The following is a 22,163-nucleotide window of genomic DNA, read 5'->3' as shown; positions in this document are numbered from 1 at the left end:
ACTTCAGGTAAAGTGAAATCCAAAATTTTTGGTAGTTTCTCTTTCACCTTCCCCTAACCCTGAGTTGTATTATTTCCACATGAAAATATAAATTAGAATAGCTTTAACATAATGGACACTGGTCAGATTCTCAACTAATATTGCCTCTAATGTTAGAACTAGTCTGATTAAATGTTAGGTTATATGTATTTTGCTTATAAAAGTATAAATACATAGATTTAAATAAAATAACAATATATTACTTAATGGAGATGGTAGCTAAATGACAAAGCCACAAGGGTGGAATGACAATTTATATCTTATTACTTATTCAAGTCACATACACCAGATTTCCTGACCCTGAATATGATGAAAAAGAAACTTCTACATTTCTACATTTCCTCTTCAAAGAATAGAACATTCTATTAAAGTAATTGACAAGCTATATTTTCTTTAGGAAGGGGAAATCAAAAACAGTTGACTAACCTTTTTAAGAGAAAAAGAACTGTAAAAGACATTCAATGAAAATATTTTAAAATGTGGAAAATTAGATACAGAAACACATGGAGAGAGCAAAAACCAGTGTGTGTATACTCACACACAAACACATACACACAAACACTCTTACACTATGATTGTAACTTAGCAAGAATAAGAAAGCACTGAGCACCTAGCAGGGTGGATGAAGGCAACATAAAGACAGACAAGGGGATTCACAGAGAGAAGGAGCTTCAAGGGTGGTCTTGAGTAGGCTCCTCTCACGGATATCCTCCTGTTTACTTGCACTGAGGCTGTCACCCCACACACAACTTGTTGCCTTGCTTTTGTTTTTAACAAACTGGAGATTCCAGTCTTCGTTGTCTTAGACTTTTTTCCTGCCTACAAGCAAATGTTTTCCTAATTGGTTATCATTAGGCCTTGCTCACTGATTGAGACAATACATATTTTAATGAGCACCACTAATTTACCCTGAATATTGTCCTAGATTCTGGGACTACATCTGGAAGCAAATTACTGACCTCTTACATTCAGGTGCCTGAGGCAGAAAATATACCCTAAGGGGATAAAATACAATGCCAGGTAGTAATATGTGCTTTGTAGAAAACAAAAGCAGAACTGGGACATAGAGCAGCAAAGATGGGCTAAATTGAGAAAGGCCTCTCTGAGTCTTTGGTTTTTACCAAAATCACAATAAGAGATTAAAGCACATGAGTATTGGCAAGGAGGAATGAGGCACATTCTGGGCCTTGAAAATGACCACACTGGCATGGTCAAGTTTCAGCATGGCTAGAGCAGAGTCAGTAGACAGGTGAGTGGTAGGATATGAGGACATGGAGAAAGGCCTCACTGGCCAAATAGACCGTGCTTAGGAATTTAGAGTTGTGTTTAAGAGTAGTTGACGTGATCAGAGTTTTGAAAGACTATATTTTGAACACAAGGCCTCAAGGATTTGTTGATGGTTTAGATGAAGAACATTCAGAGGGGCAGTAAGGATGTGGTCAAAGTTTATGGCCTGAGCAACTGAGTAATTGGAGGTACCACTGAGTGACATGGCAAAGAAGTAGGGACCAGACCGTTTCAGGTGAGAAGAACCAAAAGTTTAGTTATGGGCTCCTTGTGTTTTAGTGATCTTTCAGAGCAAATGGAGATGTTGAGTAAGAAGTTGACTAGGTAAATCTAGATTGAAGAAAATCACAGTTAAGGAGACAAAATCTGGCTTCATCTCACATGGATGGTTTTTATGTCAAGGGGCTGGGTGACAGGTCACTTGCAGAGAGAGCATCATTGGAGAAGGAAAAATAGGAAGGACCAGTACTCAGAAAAAAACATTTACAGGCCAAGGCAACCATAAGGAACTCTAACATAGAAGCCTCAGATAATATACAGAGAGTAATAAGAAAGAATACTGCATGCACAGATCTTCCATTAATGTAATTTAAATCTCAAGGTGTTTTCAATGATATATATACCACTGGAGTTATTTCTGCTCTGTGTGGCAAAAATATATAGAGAATACTATCCTAAGGTAGTTTCTCAGCATATGATAAATTTCACCTAAGGACTGAAGCCTCTGTCCTCAATTTAGGGTAATTTTCAGTTAAAAGTGAATCATGTTAGTTTGTAGTCTCTGAAACTCACTCATTCATACCAATTTCATTTATAATGTTTATTCAAAGTGACAATGCATGAACCTCACTCCTTTTCAACAAGAACATTTTTGACTACACATAAGCAAGTTGAAATAAAGAGTAGTTTATAGGATTGTGCATACGTCACTAAACATTGAGAAAAATTAACAATGCTAGTTGTGGAATTTTTTCATGGGGATCTTTAAAAATAAGAGGGAACACGAACTTCACAATTGGCCTTGCTATAAGCAATCACTGATAAAATGTTGTTTTCCTTATTTCTTTTCCAACATTCCCAATACTATACAAACAGAAACCCCACCTGAAACTTGCCTGGGATAGCACTAAAGATTACAGTAGTAAACAAACTCTTGCTTTATGGCTATACATTCTTGCAATGTTATCTTCTATTGACACAGAGCATGAATTATATACTTGTTTAAACCTCCCTGTGTCCTTATATAGGGTTGGCCCAGGGGGATGTTCCTGAACTCGGCTGAAAGCCTCTGAATGGCAAGGAGCATCTCCCATGGTTTATGTAGTGCTGAGAACATGACACAAAGGCAGGTATTTAGTAGACCGTGATAGGCATGGTGATCATGATGATACGGCCGTAATAAGCATCCACACCTCCAAGTTCCTTATTTCTCAAGTGAAACACTGGGGCAAAGAATGCTGGAAATCTTCAAAACATCTAAAACTATACTGTGAACTGAACTGTAAAGAAGTCCAGAAAACATCTGAATGAGAAAACTTCTATGGAATCATCTGTAACATGTAATGTCTTGTTACTGTAGTTGTAGGAGAGGGGAAAAAAATGAAAAACCCAGGAGGGACTAATCACTCTGACCCTGTGAGTGAATTCATTCTTCTTGGCTTCACCTGTACCTGGGCGATGCAGATCTTCCTCTTCTCACTCTTCTCTGTGATGTATGTGTTGACACTAATTGGAAACCTGTGCATTACCTGCACAGTGTGGTGGGACCAGCACCTCCACACCCCCATGTACATCCTGCTGGCCAATTTTTCCTTCCTGGAGATGTGGTATGTCACCTCCACTGTCCCCAGTATGCTAGCCAACTTTCTCTCCGAGACCAAGACCATCTCCTTCTCTGGCTGCTTCCTCCAGTTCTACTTCTTCTTCTCCATGGGCACCACTGAGACATTCTTCTTATCTGCCATGGCCTTTGATAGGTATCTTGCTATCTGCAGGCCCCTACACTACCCCACTGTCATGACAGTTCAACGCTGCATCAGAATGGGAGCCTGCTGCTGGGTGTGTGGCTTCTCCTGTTTCCTTTTCCCAGTTTATCTCACCTCCCAGCTTCCTTTTTGTGGCCCTAATACTATTGATCACTTTTTATGTGACCCGGGACCCCTCATGAAGTTGTCTTGTGTGCCAGCCCCTGCCACCGAGACCATCTGTGCCATCTTTAACTCAGTCCTAATTTTCTCCACGTTCCTGTTCATTACCAGCTCCTACACCCTGGTAATCAGGGCTGTGCTTAGGGTTCCCTCAGCAGAAGGCAGGCGTAAGGCTTTCTCCACCTGTGGCTCCCATTTGGCTGTGGTGTCCCTGTTCTATGGCTCAATCATGGTGATGTATGTGAGTCCCACAGCAGGCAATCCAGCAGGGATTCAGAAAATTGTGACTTTATTTTACTCTGTGATGACTCCACTTTTCAATCCCCTGATCTACAGCCTCCGGAATAAGGAGATGAAGGAAGCCCTGAGAAAACTGTGTAGGAGCATGCTATTTGGTCAAAGACAGCTTCTCAAGTACTAGAATCCATATATAGGTAGGACATAGAGTAGTAAAAAATTATATATTAGTGGTTCAGTAAATTTGAGAGACATGTATGTTTGCTAAAATCCCTGCATTTCGATGACTTAAATAGCAAGTAAGATCTAACCAGAATTATCACAAATCATTTGTACTAGGCTTTACTGTTTGTATTAATCAATATTTAATATTTGTATGAATGTGCCTATGTGTACTGCATGGAAATAGTAAAATGAAAACACTCTCAGTATCTGTTTTGTAAATTTAAGTAAATTTGTCTCTGACCATGAGTTCCATAGTGATTAGAGGTCTAGAGTCTATACCACTATCTACACACACACACACACACACACACACACACACATGCACACACCATACAAGCAGGCTCATGTGTGCTTCTATCCTCTCTCCTAATGCACCCGCTGTCTTATTTTGGTCACATCAGTCTGGGTGTGCGCCTCATCCATTTCAACATTTTATATGAAATCAAACCATTCCAGCTTTGCGTGGGTTAATAAGCCTAACTCAGGGATGGGTTTAGGGAGAGTCAGAGGAAGGACCATGCTCAACACTTAGCTTCCCACATTTTACCCTGGTGCTGCCTCGTTCTCCTCTTTTCACATCTTCTCCCCACCACCCACAAGAGGGACCAGAACATCTTTCCCTTCCTTATTCACAAGAATTTTGTCCATGTTTAGGTCCTTTGGGGGTTGAGAGTCTTCGTCAAATAAGCATGTCAAAAATTGCTTCTTAGCAGGCCAATTTTTGAACATGATCTTGTGAAAATAGTTTTCTCCAACTGGTTACTGTTTGGATAGTTTTAGGGTCACATAACTTGATCTACTCCTTCTTTATCTTACTACCACCCAGAAGAATGCAATCAAAAGAATAAATGTACTCAAAGAGAACAGAAGTGAGACCTGGAAACAAGATCACCTGGAATAAACTTAATAAAACAAAAATAATTCATACCTTAAGTGCCTTATGATTTCTTAAAGTGCTTTTCTCCCTGGGTGTATTAGGATGAAAATAAACCATGCAGAGAGGTTAATGTGTGAGAGAGTCAGAGAAAAGAAATAAGACAGTATGGCTAATGTCATAAATGAGGTATATTACTCTCCAGTTAATTTTTTTCAAAGTGGCCTGGACTCAGTCATCAAATTGCATCTTAGTAAATAAACCTTACTCTCAGAGGGCATATTCTCATCTACTAGTGAAATTGTACCCTGTTCCCTAGGAACACAAGAGACCAGATTCTTTAGTCTAACTTCATTTTAGTTATGCAAGGGAGATAATATGTCAGGTGCTAAGTGAGGTGATAGGATGACCAGTTTAAAGCTTGAATGCAAGGTCAAAACTAGTCTATGAAGCCTTTTGGGCTTTGTGATCAAAAAATCACAAAGCAGCAGCCTCTCAGCTGCAGGTCTTGATCAGAAGTGCTTTTATGCAACCCTTCCTCAGGGAGGACCTCCCACACACATCAGGGTGCACATTTCTGTTTCCAGGGCACAGGCTGAGTAACAGTCATCACTACCTCCTTTGGACAGGCTCCCTTATGCCAGGAACCCCTGCAGAGCCTTACACAACATCCCTTGGCAGGAGAGGGAAGAAGGGAACCACATGCAGCATTCCCCACCTTCTCTCATTAAAACTAAAGAGAGTTGTATAGATGTATGACTGGGTCACTTTGCTGTACATCAGAAATGGACAGAACAATGTAAACCAACTGTAACAAAAAATGTTTTAAAGTACTAAATAAAAGGGAAATACAAGCACTCGACCCTATAATGCTCCCTAAAGAGGGAGAAGATAGAGACTAAAACATAGCATACCAATATTCATCAATTATCTCTTGCATTGAAACTCACAAATTTGCTCTCATGACAGTCCTTATTTTGCTGCCTATTTTTCTCAATGAGTTACTAGCAGATATTTGATGCAAATTTTCGAAAAATAATTTCAAAAAATGATGAAAATCAATAAGAAACGTTAAAATGGTGGCATCATGCAAAGTAAATATACAAAAGATAATAATTAGGAAGAAAATACAATGGAAAGAAAATGTCATTCATGATGACAAAAAAAGTAGAATGCCTCTAAATAAATTCACCCCAAATCAGTGAAGTATGTAAAAAGGAAACTGCAAATATTGAACTTTAAATCAGAAAAAAAATCAATAAACGTAGGTATCTACCATATTTCTGAGTATAACAAGCAAATGTGGTAAATCTGTCATTTCAAGTGAAATAAATTTAGAAATTTAACAAAAATTAAATGTTAATGACATAAAAATCATATATCCAATGTTTAGTAATTGAAGAATTATTATGTGAATTACCATACATTCAAGTTATAAAATTTCATGCAAATGTCTTATAGATATTCAAAATCATGTTTGGAAAAATAACAGATGAGTAGAAAATGTTAACAATATAATGCCAAGTTTAGTCTTTTTTTTCCAAAATAGAAAAGACTAAAGACAACTTACAGATTGGGAGAAAATAGTTTCAAATGAAGCAACTGACAAGGGTTTAATGTTTAAAATATACAAACAGCTTATACAACTCAACATCAAAAAAGCCAACAACTCAATGGAAAAATGGGCAAAAGATCTGAATAGACATTTCTCCAAAGAAGATATACAGATAGTTAATAAGCAAATGAAAAAATACTCAACACAACTGATTATTGGAGAAATGAAAAGCAAAACTACTATGAGGTACTATCTCACAACAGTCATAATGGCCATCATTAAAAGTCCGCAATAACAAATGCTGGAGAGGGTGTGGAGAAAAGGGAACCCTTCTACACTGTTGGTGGGAATGTAAATGGGTTCAACCACAACGGAAAACAGTATGGAGGTACCTTAGAAAACTATATATAGAACTACCATATGACACAGCAATCCCACTCTTGGGCATATATCTGGAAAAAAATTTCCTTGAAAAAGACACATTTACCCGCATGTTCATTGCAGCTTTGTTCACAATAGCCAAGACATGGAAACAACCCAAATGTCCATCAACAGATGATTGGATTAAGAACATGTGGTGTATATATACACAATGGAATATTAAGCAGTGATGAAAAAGAACAAAATAACGCCATTTGCAGGGACATGGACGAAACTACAGACTCTCATACTAGTGAAGTAAGTCAGAAAGAGAAAGACAAATACCATATGATATAACATATCTCAAATCTAATATATGGCACAAATGAACTTTTCCAAAGAAAAGAAAACTATGTACACAGAGAAAAGACTTGTGGTTGCAAAGGGGGAGGGGGAGGGAGTGGGATAGATTGGGAATTTGGAGTTAATAGATGCAAACTAATGCCGTTGGAATGGATAAGCAATGAGATCATGCTGTATAGCACTAGTCACTTATGATGGAGCATGATAATGTGACAAAAAAAAAATGTATACATGTATGTGTAACTGGGTCACCTTGCTGTACAGTAGAAAATTGACAGAACACTGTAAACCAGCTATAATGGAAAAAATAAGAATCATTACTTAAAATAAAAAGGAAAGACTTACAAAATTGTTTCTAAACTTACTTTGAAATTTTAAAAAAATATATATGGCACAAAGCTAACCTCAAAAAAATTTAGGAGCATAGAAATTATTTCAGGTCTCTTCTCTGGCCACAATGCCATGAAACTAGAAATCAACCACAGGAAAAGAAGTGAGAAAAAACTTACTACATGGAGGCTAAATAACATGCTACTAAAAAACCAATGGGTCAATGAGGAAATCAAGAAGGAAATCAAAAAATACCTCGAGACAAATGATAATGAAGGCACAATCTCTCAAAATCTATGGGACGCTGCAAAAGCAGTACTCAGAGGGAAATTCATAGCAATACAGGCCTTCCTCAAAAAAGAAGAAAAATCTCAAATCCACAACTTAACACACCACATAAATCAATTAGAAAAAGAAGAACAAACAAAACCTAAAGTCAGAAGAAGGAAGGAAATCATAAATATCAAAGAGGAAACCAATAAAATAGAGATTCAAAAAACAATAGAGAAAATTAATAAAACCAAGAGCTGGTTCTTTGAAAAGGTAAACAAAGTTGACAAACCTCTGGCTAGACTCACTAAGAAGAGGAGAGAAAGAACCCAAATAAACAAAATTAGAAATGAAAAAGGAGAAATCACAACAGATACTACAGAAATATAAAAAACCATAAGAGAATACTATGAACAACTATATGTCAACAAATTTGACAATCTGGAAGAAATGGACAATTTCCTAGAATCTTACAGCTTTCCAAAACTGAATCAAGAAGAAACAGACCAACTGAACAGACCGATCACTAAAAATGAAATTGAACACGTCATAAAAACACTCCCTACAAATAAAAGCCCAGGAGCAGATGGCTTCATTGTCAAATTGCACCAAACCTACAAAGAGGATCTGGTGCCCATCCTCCTTAAACTTTTTCAAAAGGTTGAAGATGAAAGAACACTCCCAAAGACATTCTATGATGCCATCATCACCCTAATTCCAAAATCAGACAAAGATACCACCAAAAAAGAAAACTATGGGCCAGTATCTTTGATGCATATAGACGCAAAAATTCTCAACAAAACTCTAGCCAACCAAATCCAACAATGTATCAAAAAGATCCTACACCATGACCAGGTGGGATTCATCCCAGGTGCACAAGGATGGTTCAACATATGCAAATCAATCAACGTCATACACCACATTAACAAAAGAAAAGTCAAAAACCATATGATCATCTCAGTAGATGCAGAAAAAGCATTTGACAAAGTCCAACATCCATTTATGATAAAAACTCTCACCAAAGTAGGTATAGAGGGAACATTCCTGAACATAATCAGAGCCATTTATGTCAAACCCCCAGCAAATATAATACTCAATGAAAAAAAACTGAAAGCCTTCTCACTCAAATCTGGAACAAGACAGGGATGTCCACTCTCACCACTGCTATTCAGCATAGTTTTGGAAGTCCTAGCCACAGCAATTAGACAAACAAAAGAAATAAAAGGGATACAAATAGGAAGAGAAGAGGTAAAACTGTCATTCTATGCAGACATGATACTATACATAGAAAACCCTAAGGACTCAACTCAAAAACTGCTTGAACTGATTAAAAAATTCAGCAAAGCAGCAGGATATAAGATTAACATTAAGAAATCAGTCACATTTCTGCATACTAACAATGAAATATTAGAAAAGGAATACAGAAATACAATACCTTTTAAAATTGTACCCCAAAAAATCAAATACCTGGAAATACACCTGACCACGGAAGTAAAGGACTTATACGGCAAGAACTATAAAACACTAATTAAGGAAATTAAAGACATAAGGAAATGGAAAGATATTCCATGTTCTTGGGTTGGAAAAATTAATACTGTAAAAATGGCCCTACTACCCAAAGCAACCTACAGATTCAAGGCAATACCTATCAAATTACCCAGGACATTTTGCACAGAACTACAGCAAAAAATCCAAAAATTTATATGGAACCACAAAAGACCCAGAAGTGCCAAAGCAATCCTGAGGAACAAAAACCAGGCAGGAGGCATAACTCGCCCAGACTTCAAGCAATATTACAAAGCCACAGTCATCACGATGGTGTGGTACTGGCACCAAAACAGACATACAAACCAATGGAATAGACTAGAGAATCCAGAAATAAACCCTGACACCTATGGTCAATTAATCTTTGACAAGGGAGGAAAAAGCATAAAATGGGAAAAAGAAAGCATATTCAGCAAGAATTGCTGGGAAAACTAGACAGCCTCATCCAAATCAATGAAACTAGAACACACCCTCACACCATTCACAAAAATAAACTCAAAATGGCTGAAAGACTTAAATATAAGACAAGACACCATCAAACTCCTAGAAGAGAACATAGACAAAACATTCTCTGACATCAACCTTACAAATGTTTTCTCAGGTCGGTCTCCCAAAGCAACAGAAATAAAAGCAAAAATAAACCAATGGGACCTAATCAAACTGACATGCTTTTGCACAACAAAGGAAACCAAAAAGACAACTTACAGAATGGCAGAAAATGTTTCAAATGATGCAACCGACAAGGGCTTAATCTCTAGAATATACAAGCAACTCATACAACTCAACAGCAAAAAAACCTAATCACCCAATGGAAAAGTGGGCAAAAGACCTAAATGGACATTTCTCCAAGGAAGATATACAGATGGCCAACAAGCACATGAAAAAATGCTCTACATCCTTGATCATTAGAGAAATGCAAATCAAAACTACCATGAGATACCACTTCACACCAGTCAGAATGGCCATCATTAATAAGTCCACAAATAACAAGTGCTGGAGGGGTTGCAGAGAAAAGGGAACCCTCCTGCACTGTTGGTGGGAATGTAAACTGGTACAGCCACTATGGAGAACAGTCTGGAGGTACCTTAGAAATCTATACATAGAACTACCACATGACCCAGCAGTCCCACTTTTAGGCATATATCTGGACAAAACTTTCCTTTAAAAAGACACATGCACCCACATGTTCACTGCAGCTTTATTCACAATAGCCAAGAGATGGAAACAACCCAAATGTCCATTGACAGATGATTGGATTAGGAAGATGTGGTATATATACACAATGGAATACTACTCAGCCATAAAAAAATAATGCCATTTGCAGTGACATGGGTGGAACTAGAGACTCTCATACTACATGAAGTAAGTCAGAAAGACAAAGACAAATACCATACGATATCACTTATATCTGGAATCTAATATACAGCACAAATAAATTTTTCCACAGAAAAGAAAATCATGGAGTTGGAAAATAGACTTGTGGCTGCCCAGGGGGAAAGGGAGGGAGTGGGAGGGATCAGGTGCTTGGGGTTAACGGATGAAAACTATTGCTCTTGGAATCGATTTACAATGAGATCCTGCTGTGTTGCACTGAGAACTATGTCTAGATACTTACATCACAACATGACAATGGGAGGAAAAATTATGTCTACATGTATGTGTAACTTGCTCACCATGCTATACAATGGAAAAAAATAAATAAATAAGAAAAAAATAAATTAAGAAAATACACTAAGGGATGTTTTACAACCTTTTAGTAAAATTATAGGTAATTTTCTTCTGCTTTTGAGGTTTTAAATATTTACTATAAGCTTGTTACTTTTTTACCAAAATTTTTTAAAATGTTAACTCAAAAATTTCAACTTCACAGTATTAAAGAAGGCTTATTCTTTATATCTAATTCTTCACTCAGTGAAATGGGGGGATGTTGCCTCTGGAGCTGAGGCTGAGTGAACACAGTGGGGTTCTGTTTGGTGTTGGAGGGGGGAGTCTGCCTGCTGCTAGCTGAAGCAGCCACTGCCAAACCTTCAGCAACAAAATCTGCAAAGAAGTTTGAGCATGGACCCTATCCCCCAAACTAAAATTGGTTCAGAACCAGTATACCAGACACACACCTGATCCTTCAAGAACAAAATAAAACCTACATAAAGTACACAGACACACAAACAAAGCTGGTATATCTGCTATTTACTATAAATGTTCTTGGAAATTTTACTCACTGCCTAGAGCTCATTTAGGACGCAAGTGCTGCATGTGTAGTTTTGGAGACCTCATCAGTGTCCTCTCAATAGCACCCATGTATAAACTAACCGCATAAGTAAACCGAGTATGACAAAAGTTTCCACTTCTTGGTTTTGTGCTCTTTCCTCAAACTGGTTCTCCTTCATATCATGTGCATTTTCTCTTAACCACCTCAGTTCCTCAAACTTCCTCTTAGAAAGTCAGGCCTGGAGAATAATCTGAAATTGTAATTAAATTATATATCCACCAATAAATAAATTGTCAGGACCATTACAGTATGTATACATGACAGAATGTTTTACCAGTAGTACAAAAAATAGTATTAAAGACTGTCCCAAAATATGAGCAAAGACTTAAGATATGCTGTTTAGTGAGAAAAATAAGGTTCCAAATTGTTATAGTATGATTAGAAAAAGATTAGGAATGGAAAATGGGGAAGATGCAGCAAGATATTAACAACAATTTGATTCAGATGGACTAGTGGTGCCATTAATACTGTTTTCTATATTTGTATATTTGCCTATTTTTCTTAATTTTCTAAAATAGTCATTAAAATGTGTAGAATTTTCTGATACAGTGTAAATGCCTGTAAACTCAAAGAGTAGATACCTACAGTGGTATGCAACTTAAAATGATTAAAACTTTTATGTGCAAAAGGTATTAATGGTGTTATTTCTAGGATGACAGTGCAGTGGCAGAGTTATTTTGATAGAGACTTAGTCCTGTGAGTCTTAGGCTTTTGAAATTGTCTCCCTAAGACAATCTCCTTCTCAGAGTTGGAAGTATTACCCCTGTGTGTGGGAAAGTGACACAATCTGGATATGTCAACAAGCTTAGTTTCCTCAATAGTTGGTGTCTTTAGCTTTACCCATATTCTTCTAGGCCTCTCTATGTCCAGGAATTTCTCCTTTTTTTCCTCTTCAATTTCATACCATCACACAATGTGCCTGAGATTGTCTTTAATATTTTAGGCACAAATGAATAATATCATTGATCCTGAAACTACACGCCACCCTAGAAACTAAATTCTTTTCACACTATTCTTACAGAAATTCTCTGAGCAACAGCTTAATACTAACAAAATTTGCTCTATCTCCCCATTCCTCCCACGCTCAAAGGTGATACCTGGATACCGTACTCTTATATGTTTTCTCTATTCCACAAATTAATTCAGTGAACTTTACAATTATAATATATATATATACTTTTAGGTATAATGTTTTGAAATTATAAAAACGCTCTTACGGAGTTCCCATCATAGCACAGTAGAAACAAATGTGACTAGGAATCATGAGGTTGCGGGTTTGATCCCTGGCCTTGATCAGGGGGCTAAGAATCCAGTGTTGCCATAAGCTGTGGTGTAGGTCACAGATGCAGCTCAGATCCTATGTTGTTGTGGCTGTGGTGTAGGCCAGCTGCTGTAGCTCTGATTGGACCCTAGCCTAGGAACCTCCATATGCCACGAGTATGGCCCTAAAAAGAAAAAGAAAAAGAAAAAAAAAAAAAAAGAAAAGAAAAAACCCTCTTTAGCCGTATCTTTTTATTCTCTGCCCAGCCACCTCCACTGAATCTTTCTTATAATGAAACCCAAAGTCTTTACAACACCCTACACAGCCCTAAATGATTTGCCCTCATCTTCTTATCTCTCTGCTAGCTTGTTCTATTACTTCCCCATTACACTACATAGCCACAGTAGCCTTCTTGCTGTTTCTCCAACATGTTATAATTTCTTCGGCCTGGTTTCTATGATTAACTATTCTTTTTGCCTGGAATGCAATTTTTGCAGGTATCCAGAAAGGTTGTTCTTTCACTTTAAGACGTTGTTTAAATGTTTACCTTCTGTCAGGCTTTCCTTACCACTCTATTTAAAATCATAACTCCATCATTCTAACATTCCCCACTCTCTGTGTTATTTTTTTCTCCATATTATTTTCTAATATATATGTATTATTTATTTCTTCTCCTTTCAATAAAATACAGATACTATGAAGACATTTTGGGGTTGTTTTCTATAAGAAATCTGAGATCTGAAATAGTGATTTTCACATGGTAGGTATTCCATAAAATATTTGTGGAATAAATGAATGTCAGTTAAATTTATTTTTCCCTTTTTTTGAAAATTTTTACTATAGTTGGCTTTCAGTGTTCTGTCAATTTCCACTGTACAGCAAAGTGAGCCAGATATACATATATAGACATTCTTTTTCTCACATTATCCTCTATCATGTTCCATCCCAGGTGACTGGATATAGTTCCCTGTGCTGTACAGCAGGATCTCAAAATTACAATGAGGTACCACCTCACACCAGTCAGAACGGCCATCATTGGTAAGACTACAAATAACAAATGCTGGAGAGTGGGGAGAAAAGGGAGCCCGCCCACACTACTGGTGGGAATGTAAATTGGTTCAACCGCTGTGGAAAAGAGTATGGACGTACCTCAGAAAACTGTATATAGAACTACCATATGTTCTAGCATCCCCACTCCTGGGCATATACCTGGACAAAATATTTATTCAAAAAGATCCATGCACCACTGTGTTCATTGCAGCACTATTCACAATAGCCAAGACAAGAGGACAACCTAAATGTGTATCAACAGATGAATGGATTAAGAAAATGTGGTACATATACACAATGGAATACTATTCATCCATAAAAAGAACAAAAAATGCCATTTGCAGCAACATGGATGCAACTACAGACTCCCACAGTAAGTGAAGTATGTCAGAAAGAGAAAGACAAATACCATATGATATCACTTACATCTGGAATCTAATATATGACATGAATCTGTCTATAGAAAAGAAACAAACTCATGGGGATGGATAACAGACCTGTGGTTGCCAAGGGCAAGGGGGAGGGAATAGGATGGACCGGGAGTTTGGGGTTAGTAGATCCAAAATATTGCATTTGGAGTGGACAAGCAATGAGATCCAATTAAACTTCTTACTGACTTTTTTCCAGGTTTACTAACATGTAACACTGTGTAAGTTTAAGGCTTATAACATGATGATTTGATATACATATCTATTATAAAATGAATACCATGATAAAGTTATTTGATACCTCAACTGCCTCTCAAAATTACCTTTTCTTGGTTGGGGCTAGGAACAAGAGATTTAAGGTTTACTTTCTTGCCAAATTTCAAGTATATATTTGTTAATTATAGTCACCAAGCAGTACATTAGAACTTATTCATCTTTTTAAAAAAAAATTTATTGGAGCATACTTAACTTACAATGTTGTATTTCAGGTTTGTAGCAAAGTGAATCAGTTATATGTATACATATATCCATTCTTTTTTCCCATAGAGGTTATTATTACAGAAACTTTAGTAGACCTCCCTGTACAATATAGTAGGTCCTTGTTAGTTTTCTATTTTATATAGAGCAGTATGTATGTGTTAATCCCATCCTCCCAATTTGTTGTGCCCTCCCCACATGGTTCCCACTTTAGTAACCATAACTTTGATTTCAAAAGCTGTGAGTTCGTTTCTATTTTATAAAGAAGTTCTTTTGTACCATTTTTATTACATTCTACATATAAGTGATATCATATATTTGTATTTTTCTGTCTGACTTATTTCACCTAGAATATTAATTCCTAGGTCCATCCATGTTGTTGCAGATGGCATTGCTTCATTCTTTATTATGTCTGAGTAATATTCTATGGTACATATGTCCCACATCTTCTTTATTCAGTCCTCTGTTGATTTTCATTTAGGTTGCTTCCATGTCATGGCTATTGTAAATAGTGTTACAATGAACACTGCAGTATATGTATCTTTTTCAATTATGGTTTTCACTGAATATATGCCCAAGAGTGGGATTGCTCCATCATGTGGTAGTTCTGTTTTTAGATTTTTAGGAACCTCCATACCATTCTCCATAGTGGTTGCACCAGCTTACATTCCCACCAACAGTGTAGGAGGGTTCCCTTTTCTCCACACCTCTCCAGCATTTGTTGTTTGTTATCTTTTTGATGATGGCCATTTTGACTGGTGTGAGGTGATATTTCACTGTAGTTTTGATTTGAATTTCTCTAATAATTAGTGATGCTGAAGATATTTTCATGTGCTTTTTGGCCATTTGTCTGTCTTTGGAGAAATGTCTGTTCAGATTTTCTGATCATTTTTTAATTGGATTGTTTGGGTTTGTTATTAATAGAGAGATGTATGAGATGTTTGCGTATTCTGGAGAATAATCAATTACTTGTTGGCAGCTTCATTTACAAAGATTTTTTCTATTCTGTGCATTGTGTTTTCATTTTGTTTATGGTTTCCTTTGCTGTGCAAAAGCTTTTAGGTTTAATTAGGCCCAATTTGTTTGTTCTTGTTTTTATTTTCTTACTCTAGGAGGTGGATCCAAAATGATATTGCTACAATTTATGTCTAAGAGTGTTTCACCATTTTCCTCTAGGCATTTTAGAGTATCTGGTCCTATGTTTAGGTCTTTAATCCATTTTGAGTTTATTTTTGTGTATGGTGTTAGAGACTGTTCTAATTTCATTCTTTTACATGTAACTGTAGTTTTTCTAGCCCCACTTATTGAAGAGACTGTCTTTTCTCCATTATATATTCTCACCTCATTTGTAATAGATTGATTGACCATAGGTGCATGGGTTTATCTCTGGGCTTTCTATGCTGTTCCATTTATCTCTATTTCTGTCTTTGTAGCAGTACTATACTGTTTTGATGGCTGTAGATTTGTAGTACAGCCTGAAGTGAAAGAGACTGATTGTTCCTCTATTTTTCTTTCTCAAAATTGCTTTGGCTATTCGGGGTCTTAGTGTTTCCATACACATTTAAAAATTTTTTGTTCTAGTTCTGTGAAAAATGACATTGTCAATTTCATAGGGAATTAAATCTGTAGATTTCCTTGGGTAGTATAGTCATTTTGAAGATACTGATTCTTCCAACCCAAGAGCATGGTATATCTTTGCATTTGTTTGTGCCATCTTTGATTTCTTTCATCATCATCTTATAGTTTTCAGACTACAGGTCTTTTGCCTCTTTAGGTAGGTTTATTTCTAGGTATTTTATTCTTTTTGATATGATTTTAAATGCAATGTTTCCCTTAATTTCTTTTTCTGATCTTTCATTTATTGTTAGTGTATAGGAATGAAAGAGATTTCTGTGTATCTTGTATCCTGTAACTTTACCAAATTAAAGCCCTAATAGTTTTTCTGATAGAATCCTTAGGATTTTTTAATAATAGAAATGGACTTTTGCAGAGTTCCCATCGTGGCTCAGTGGTTAACAAATCCAACAAGGATCCATGAGGTTGCGGGTTGGATGCCTGGCCTCACCCAGTGGGTTAAGGATCTGGCGTTGCCATGAGCTGCGCTGTATGTCACAGACACGGCTCGGATCCCACGTTGCTGTGGCTCTGGCGTTTACTAGTGGCTACAACTCTGATTAGACCCCTAGCCTGGGAACATCCATATGCCATGGGAGCAGCCCTAGAAAAGGCAAAAAGACAAAAAATAAAAAAACAATAAAAAAATAAAAAAATTTAATGGATTTTCTATGTCATCTACAAGCAGTGACAGTTTTACTTGCTCATGTCCAATTTAGAATCCTTTTTGTTCTTTTTCTACTCATTGCTGTGGCTAGGGCATCAAAAACAATGATGAATAAAAGTAGTGAGAATGTATATCCTTGATATTAGGGAAAATGCTTTGAGCTTTTACTGTTGAGAATAAAGTTAGCAGTGGGATTGCTATATATAGCTTTTATTATGTTAAGTTAGGTTCCCTCTATGACCACTTTCTAGAGAGGTTTTTTGTTCTTGCTGTTATCAAAAATGGCTGTTCAATTTTATCAAAAGTTTTTTCTGCATTTACTGAGAAGATCATGTGGTTTTTAATCTTCATTTTGTTAATGTGGTGTATCACAAGGATTGATTTGCAGATATTTCAGAATACTTGCATCCCTGGGATAAACTCCATTTGATCATGGTGTATGATTCTTCAAATACATTGTTGGATTTTGTTTGCTAATATTTTATTAAGGAGTTCTGTGTCTAGGTTCATCAATGAGATTGGCCTGTAATTTTCTTTTTTTCTGCTATCTTTGTCTGGTTTTGGTATCAGGGCATTGGTGGCTTCATCATCACCAGAGAATAAGCTTGGGAGTTAGAACTTACTCATATGACAGCTGGAAATTTGGACCCTTTAGCCAACATCTTCCAACTTCCTTCATATCCCCAGTCTTCAGCAATCACCATTCTACTCTCTATTCTTATGAGATTTAGCTGTCAACTCTTTTTGCTGCAAATAAAATGCAACTCTAATGTCTCTAAAAAACTACGCAAGTGCAAATATATGATGGGCAAAGAGTGATTTCTTCTTCTTCAAAATAAATAGAGGGAACCTAGCGATTAAGCTTCCTATTGTCGTTACAATGACATCCCAATTATTACTTAATTATTCCCTAGGAACCTTCAACTATACATGGATACAAAAGCATAAAAAAATAGAATCTCTTTCCACACATTTTCACTATTCTTTTGTGAATAGTAAGACTTGGTGCTGGATTATGAGTAAGTGAAAATTGAAAATTATCTTCTCTTTTAAACAAACACTAACAAAGTACCAAGAGAAACCCCCAAATCCCCAAAGATCATGATGCAAGCAAGTCTGTAAATATATTACCTTCATCTGTGCTCTCATCTTCACCACAACCATGTGCCTTGAAGCTAGAGAAAAAATATCCTGCAGGGTGCACCCTTTACAACCCATGAAAGATTATAAACTGGATCATCCAATTTCTTGCAAGTCCCTCACATGCCTTCTGCTCTATGGAGTAATATTTCATCTCCCATCTCTGAACCTCTTCTCAGCATTCATCCAAGGAATGAGTGGAAACTCTACCTTGAAAGCCACATGTACTCCAATTTTTTACAAAAGTAATTTTATAGGAAGTATTTCTTCTTATCTTTGAGGAAGCTGAAAATATTTCATAAGAACACAATGCTGACAATCAACTCTAAAAATACAGATTTCCTCCTTGTTTCCTTAAGTTTTGGAAGGTATTTTTCACTCAGTTCATTTTCTCTCTAAGAGATGAATGAGAGAGAGAAACCAAGAGGCTTAGGATTTCCACTGGAAATGCCTATTAACTCATAAACTACTGGAGAAGGATTTATTTTGATGAGTTCTGATGCCTGGTGAGTAGAGGGAATATGGCAAACCTTTCATTTAAGAGATATCTTCTTTCCCAAGCCCACATATTGCTCCTCAGTTCCATTAGATTAATGCACCCTGGTTTAACATGTATTAATTCTTCTTGAAGTAACAATTTCAGCATGTATGAGTTTGTTTTTCTTTTTTCTTCTTTTGTATATTCAAGATTTACTCTAAATCTGTCACTGGACAATCACCATCCTCAGGAAATAGTCCAAAACAAAAAGGGTAAGTATCAATAATGATTTAAAACAAATCCTTTGTCAATGACTTTTCTCTACATAAATACATCAAAATGACTGACACTAGGATCCTGAGTAAAAAGAACAGGAATGCCTAAAGGACAGAGAGATAATCTACTGAAATATAAACACATCTTTCAAACAAGGTATTAGGAGATATGATTCTTCAAAACCCCTGGGTGAATAAGTGAATTCATTCTTTAAAATCAGTAACAAACTATTTGAGACAACACAGAGAGCCAAGAATTTTGCTGGCCTAATTTACTACATCTATATTTACATATTCCAAAGGGTAATGGGGATCTATAAATAGTAACAGTTCCTTCAATTTAGGTGCCATCTCAATCGTCAAATAAAAGAGTTAGCAATCTATGTGGCCGGACTTAGGACTCCTGATATTATCTTCCTATACAGGATTATGTCAAGGACTTTCCAGACTCAAAGTCTTACAGTCCCACCTTGAAAAGGCAACCTTGATTTATTAAATATTCCTTACGGAATCCAGAAGTATTTCCAGTAGTGGAAAATCAAAATTCAGCAAAAAAAAAAAAAAAAATGTGTTAAAAATCTGCCGTTAACCCTCCACATTTAAAAAAATGTGTTAAAAATCTGCACAGGCTCTATCACATCCACAGCTGTTTACATAGCACTTAAAAGCCTACTCAACATAGTGAAGATGTTCATAAATATTTTTAGGGCTGAGTAATATTCCATTACACTGTAATGTTATTGGTTCAATAATATATGTGGTAAAATTTTATTACTTTATGGCTTATTAGTCCATGTATCAATATACCACATCTTTTTTATTCATTTGTCTCTTGATGGACACTTGAGTTGCTTCTATATCTGCCATTTGCAGCAGTGTGGATGGACCTAGAGAATATTCCATTATGGAAATAAGTCAGACAAAGACAAAAGGCTGTATGATACTAACTTGTATGTGGAATATAAACAATAATACAAATGAGTGTATATGGCAAAATAGAAACAAATCATAGACACAGAAAACAAACAAGTGGTTAACAGTGGGGAGAGGGAAGGGGGAAGGAAGATATGTTGGCGTATAGGACTAAGAGACAAATACTATTATAAATAAAATATATAGGCAGTAAGGATATATTTATAGAGCAGGGAAATATATCCATTAGCTTGAAATAACTTTTATTGCAGTATAATCTGTAAAAACACTGAATCGCCATGCTGTACACCTAAAGTAATACAATACTGTCAATCAAAAAGAAAGAAAGAAAGATTTTGGAATGATTTCTTTAGCCTAATGTAGTTATGTTGGAACAAGGCTGAGGAAACAGGAGAATTGAGTTTTGATTCAATAACAACTAGCTGGGATAGAAGCAGCCAGAGGGGGAGAGAAGTGAGACATTTCTTGTTTCATTTTTAAGGCCTAGATGGGCTTAATGAGATAGTGGGATGTAAAAAGATACCAAAGTTCTGTCTAAAATGAAGGACATGAAAAGGGGCTATGAATAAAGCATTATGAAAATCCTCACAGACACATTATATATATATAGAATATATAATATTCTATATAAATATATGTATTATTTTTATATATTATTATTATATATAAATATATGTATTATTTTTTCTTTCAACTAACTTGATTTTGGATACCACATCAGGAACACTGAACTTGTCCAGTCACTGAGACAGGCTGCTCTTCCTTTTCTTAATTGTCATATTCAGCTCATTACACCTTGACTAAGCTGGAGGAACTGAAAGTGAGAATGAGATTTAGGTTCTACCATGGTACCACATTGGAACAGAGTGCTTTACAATACCTTGCTTTCAGTTTTATTATTATATCACTTACAAATCATAAAGAAACAAGTATCCTTAGTACTGTTGAAAGAACACATGCACAGAAATATAAGAACAATAGCGCGGGTAAATAAATGAAAGAGGAGATTAATATAGGCAATTTATCAGAATCACAAAAGTTTACATTCCTCATAACAAGTTTAGCATTCTCAAAAGGTAAAATTTTGTCTCCAATTTATGTTTTTCCCTCTTTTTGATTATTGTGACTTTTTAAAATAATATGTGCTCAGGGTCTGGATCATGAATGTCATAGTTATAGTTGCTTAAGGAAAGGTCTGTTAACAACTTATAAAAGATAAAGGCAGTAGGTGTTTTCAGGAAGAACCTGCACACTCCACTGAAGTGCAGTATCCATTATCATCTCCATGTCTTCCAGAATAATGAATGTGTCCAGCAGAGAAACCACCCACACCGTTAGCCACTTTATCCTCCTCGGCTTCCCCTCACACCCACGAATGCAGCTCCTCTACTTCGGGCTCTTCTCAGTAGCCTACACCCTGACCCTGATGGGGAACACAGCCATTGTCTGCGCTGTGCGGTGGGATCGGCGCCTTCACACCCCCATGTACATCCTCTTGGGGAACTTCTCTCTCCTGGAAATATGTTATGTCACCACGACTGTCCCTAACATGTTGGCCAACTTCCTGTCCACAAGCAAGTCCATCTCCTTTGTGAGCTGTTTTGCACAGTTCTATTTCTTCTTCTCTTTTGGGTGTGATGAGGGCTTCTACCTTTGCATCATGGCCTTTGACAGGTACCTTGCCATCTGCTGTCCTCTGCACTACCCACGCATCATGACAAAACAACTGTGCACTGGCCTCATCGTCTTTGGGTGGTCCTGTGGGTTCATCCTCTTCCTAACCCCGGTCGTTCTCATTTCTCAGTTGCCCTATTGTGGCCCAAATGTCATCAACCATTTCGTATGTGATCCTGTCCCATTGATGATGCTGTCCTGTTCTGAAGACACCACCACACAATTCATTTACTCTACTTTCAATGCCGTTTTCATGATTGGCCCCTTTCTCTTCATCCTCTGTTCCTATGCTCTGGTGATTCTGGCTGTGCTAAGGATGCCCTCGGCAGCGAGCAAGCGCAAGGCTTTCTCCACTTGTGCTTCTCATCTGGCTGTGGTAATCCTCTTTTTTGGCTCTGTTATGGTGATGTATGTTAGCCCTGGATCAGAACACCCAGTGGAAATGCAAAAACTTGTGACTTTATTTTATTCTGTGATAACACCTTTATGCAATCCTCTAATTTATAGCCTCCGGAACAAGGAGATGAAGACTGCCCTAAGGAAAGTATGTGGGACTGAAGGACGTGTTAATAAAATACAAATGAGAGCTAAATTTCATATTTCAAATGCAACTTACCTTAATAAGACATAAGTGATACCTCCATTCATTAAGTTTTATTAAGAAG

General features: G+C 36.7%; 2 protein-coding genes and 1 pseudogene across 5 annotated transcripts in view; 2 read left to right on the top strand and 1 right to left on the bottom strand.

Moving 5' to 3' along the window:
* LOC100155381 (olfactory receptor 4S2-like) overlaps nucleotides 1–22,163 on the bottom strand; it is a 348,453-nt gene that overhangs the window by 49,779 nt on the left and 276,511 nt on the right. The window lies entirely within an intron of this gene.
* On the top strand, nucleotides 3,112–3,760 carry LOC102165928 (olfactory receptor 11H6-like; annotated as a pseudogene).
* LOC100524322 (olfactory receptor 11G2-like) lies at nucleotides 21,110–22,129 on the top strand. Its single transcript, XM_003128788.3, has one exon. It carries the CDS (start codon nucleotides 21,110–21,112, stop codon nucleotides 22,127–22,129), a length of 1,020 nt encoding a protein of 339 aa, XP_003128836.3.

Source organism: Sus scrofa, chromosome 7, assembly GCF_054392235.1.
Source record: "Sus scrofa isolate SSC_HxYL_T2T_F1_AM1 chromosome 7, Sscrofa_HxYL_maternal_Yorkshire_Landrace_v2.0, whole genome shotgun sequence".
In the NCBI taxonomy this organism is placed as follows: domain Eukaryota; kingdom Metazoa; phylum Chordata; class Mammalia; order Artiodactyla; family Suidae; genus Sus; species Sus scrofa.
This window is presented reverse-complemented; position numbering and strand designations above follow the sequence as displayed.

Coding starts and splice junctions, on each gene's coding strand:
- LOC100524322 (XM_003128788.3), top strand. CDS start 21,110: ATGTCTTCCAGAATAATGAATGTGTCCAGCAGAGAAACCACCCACACC.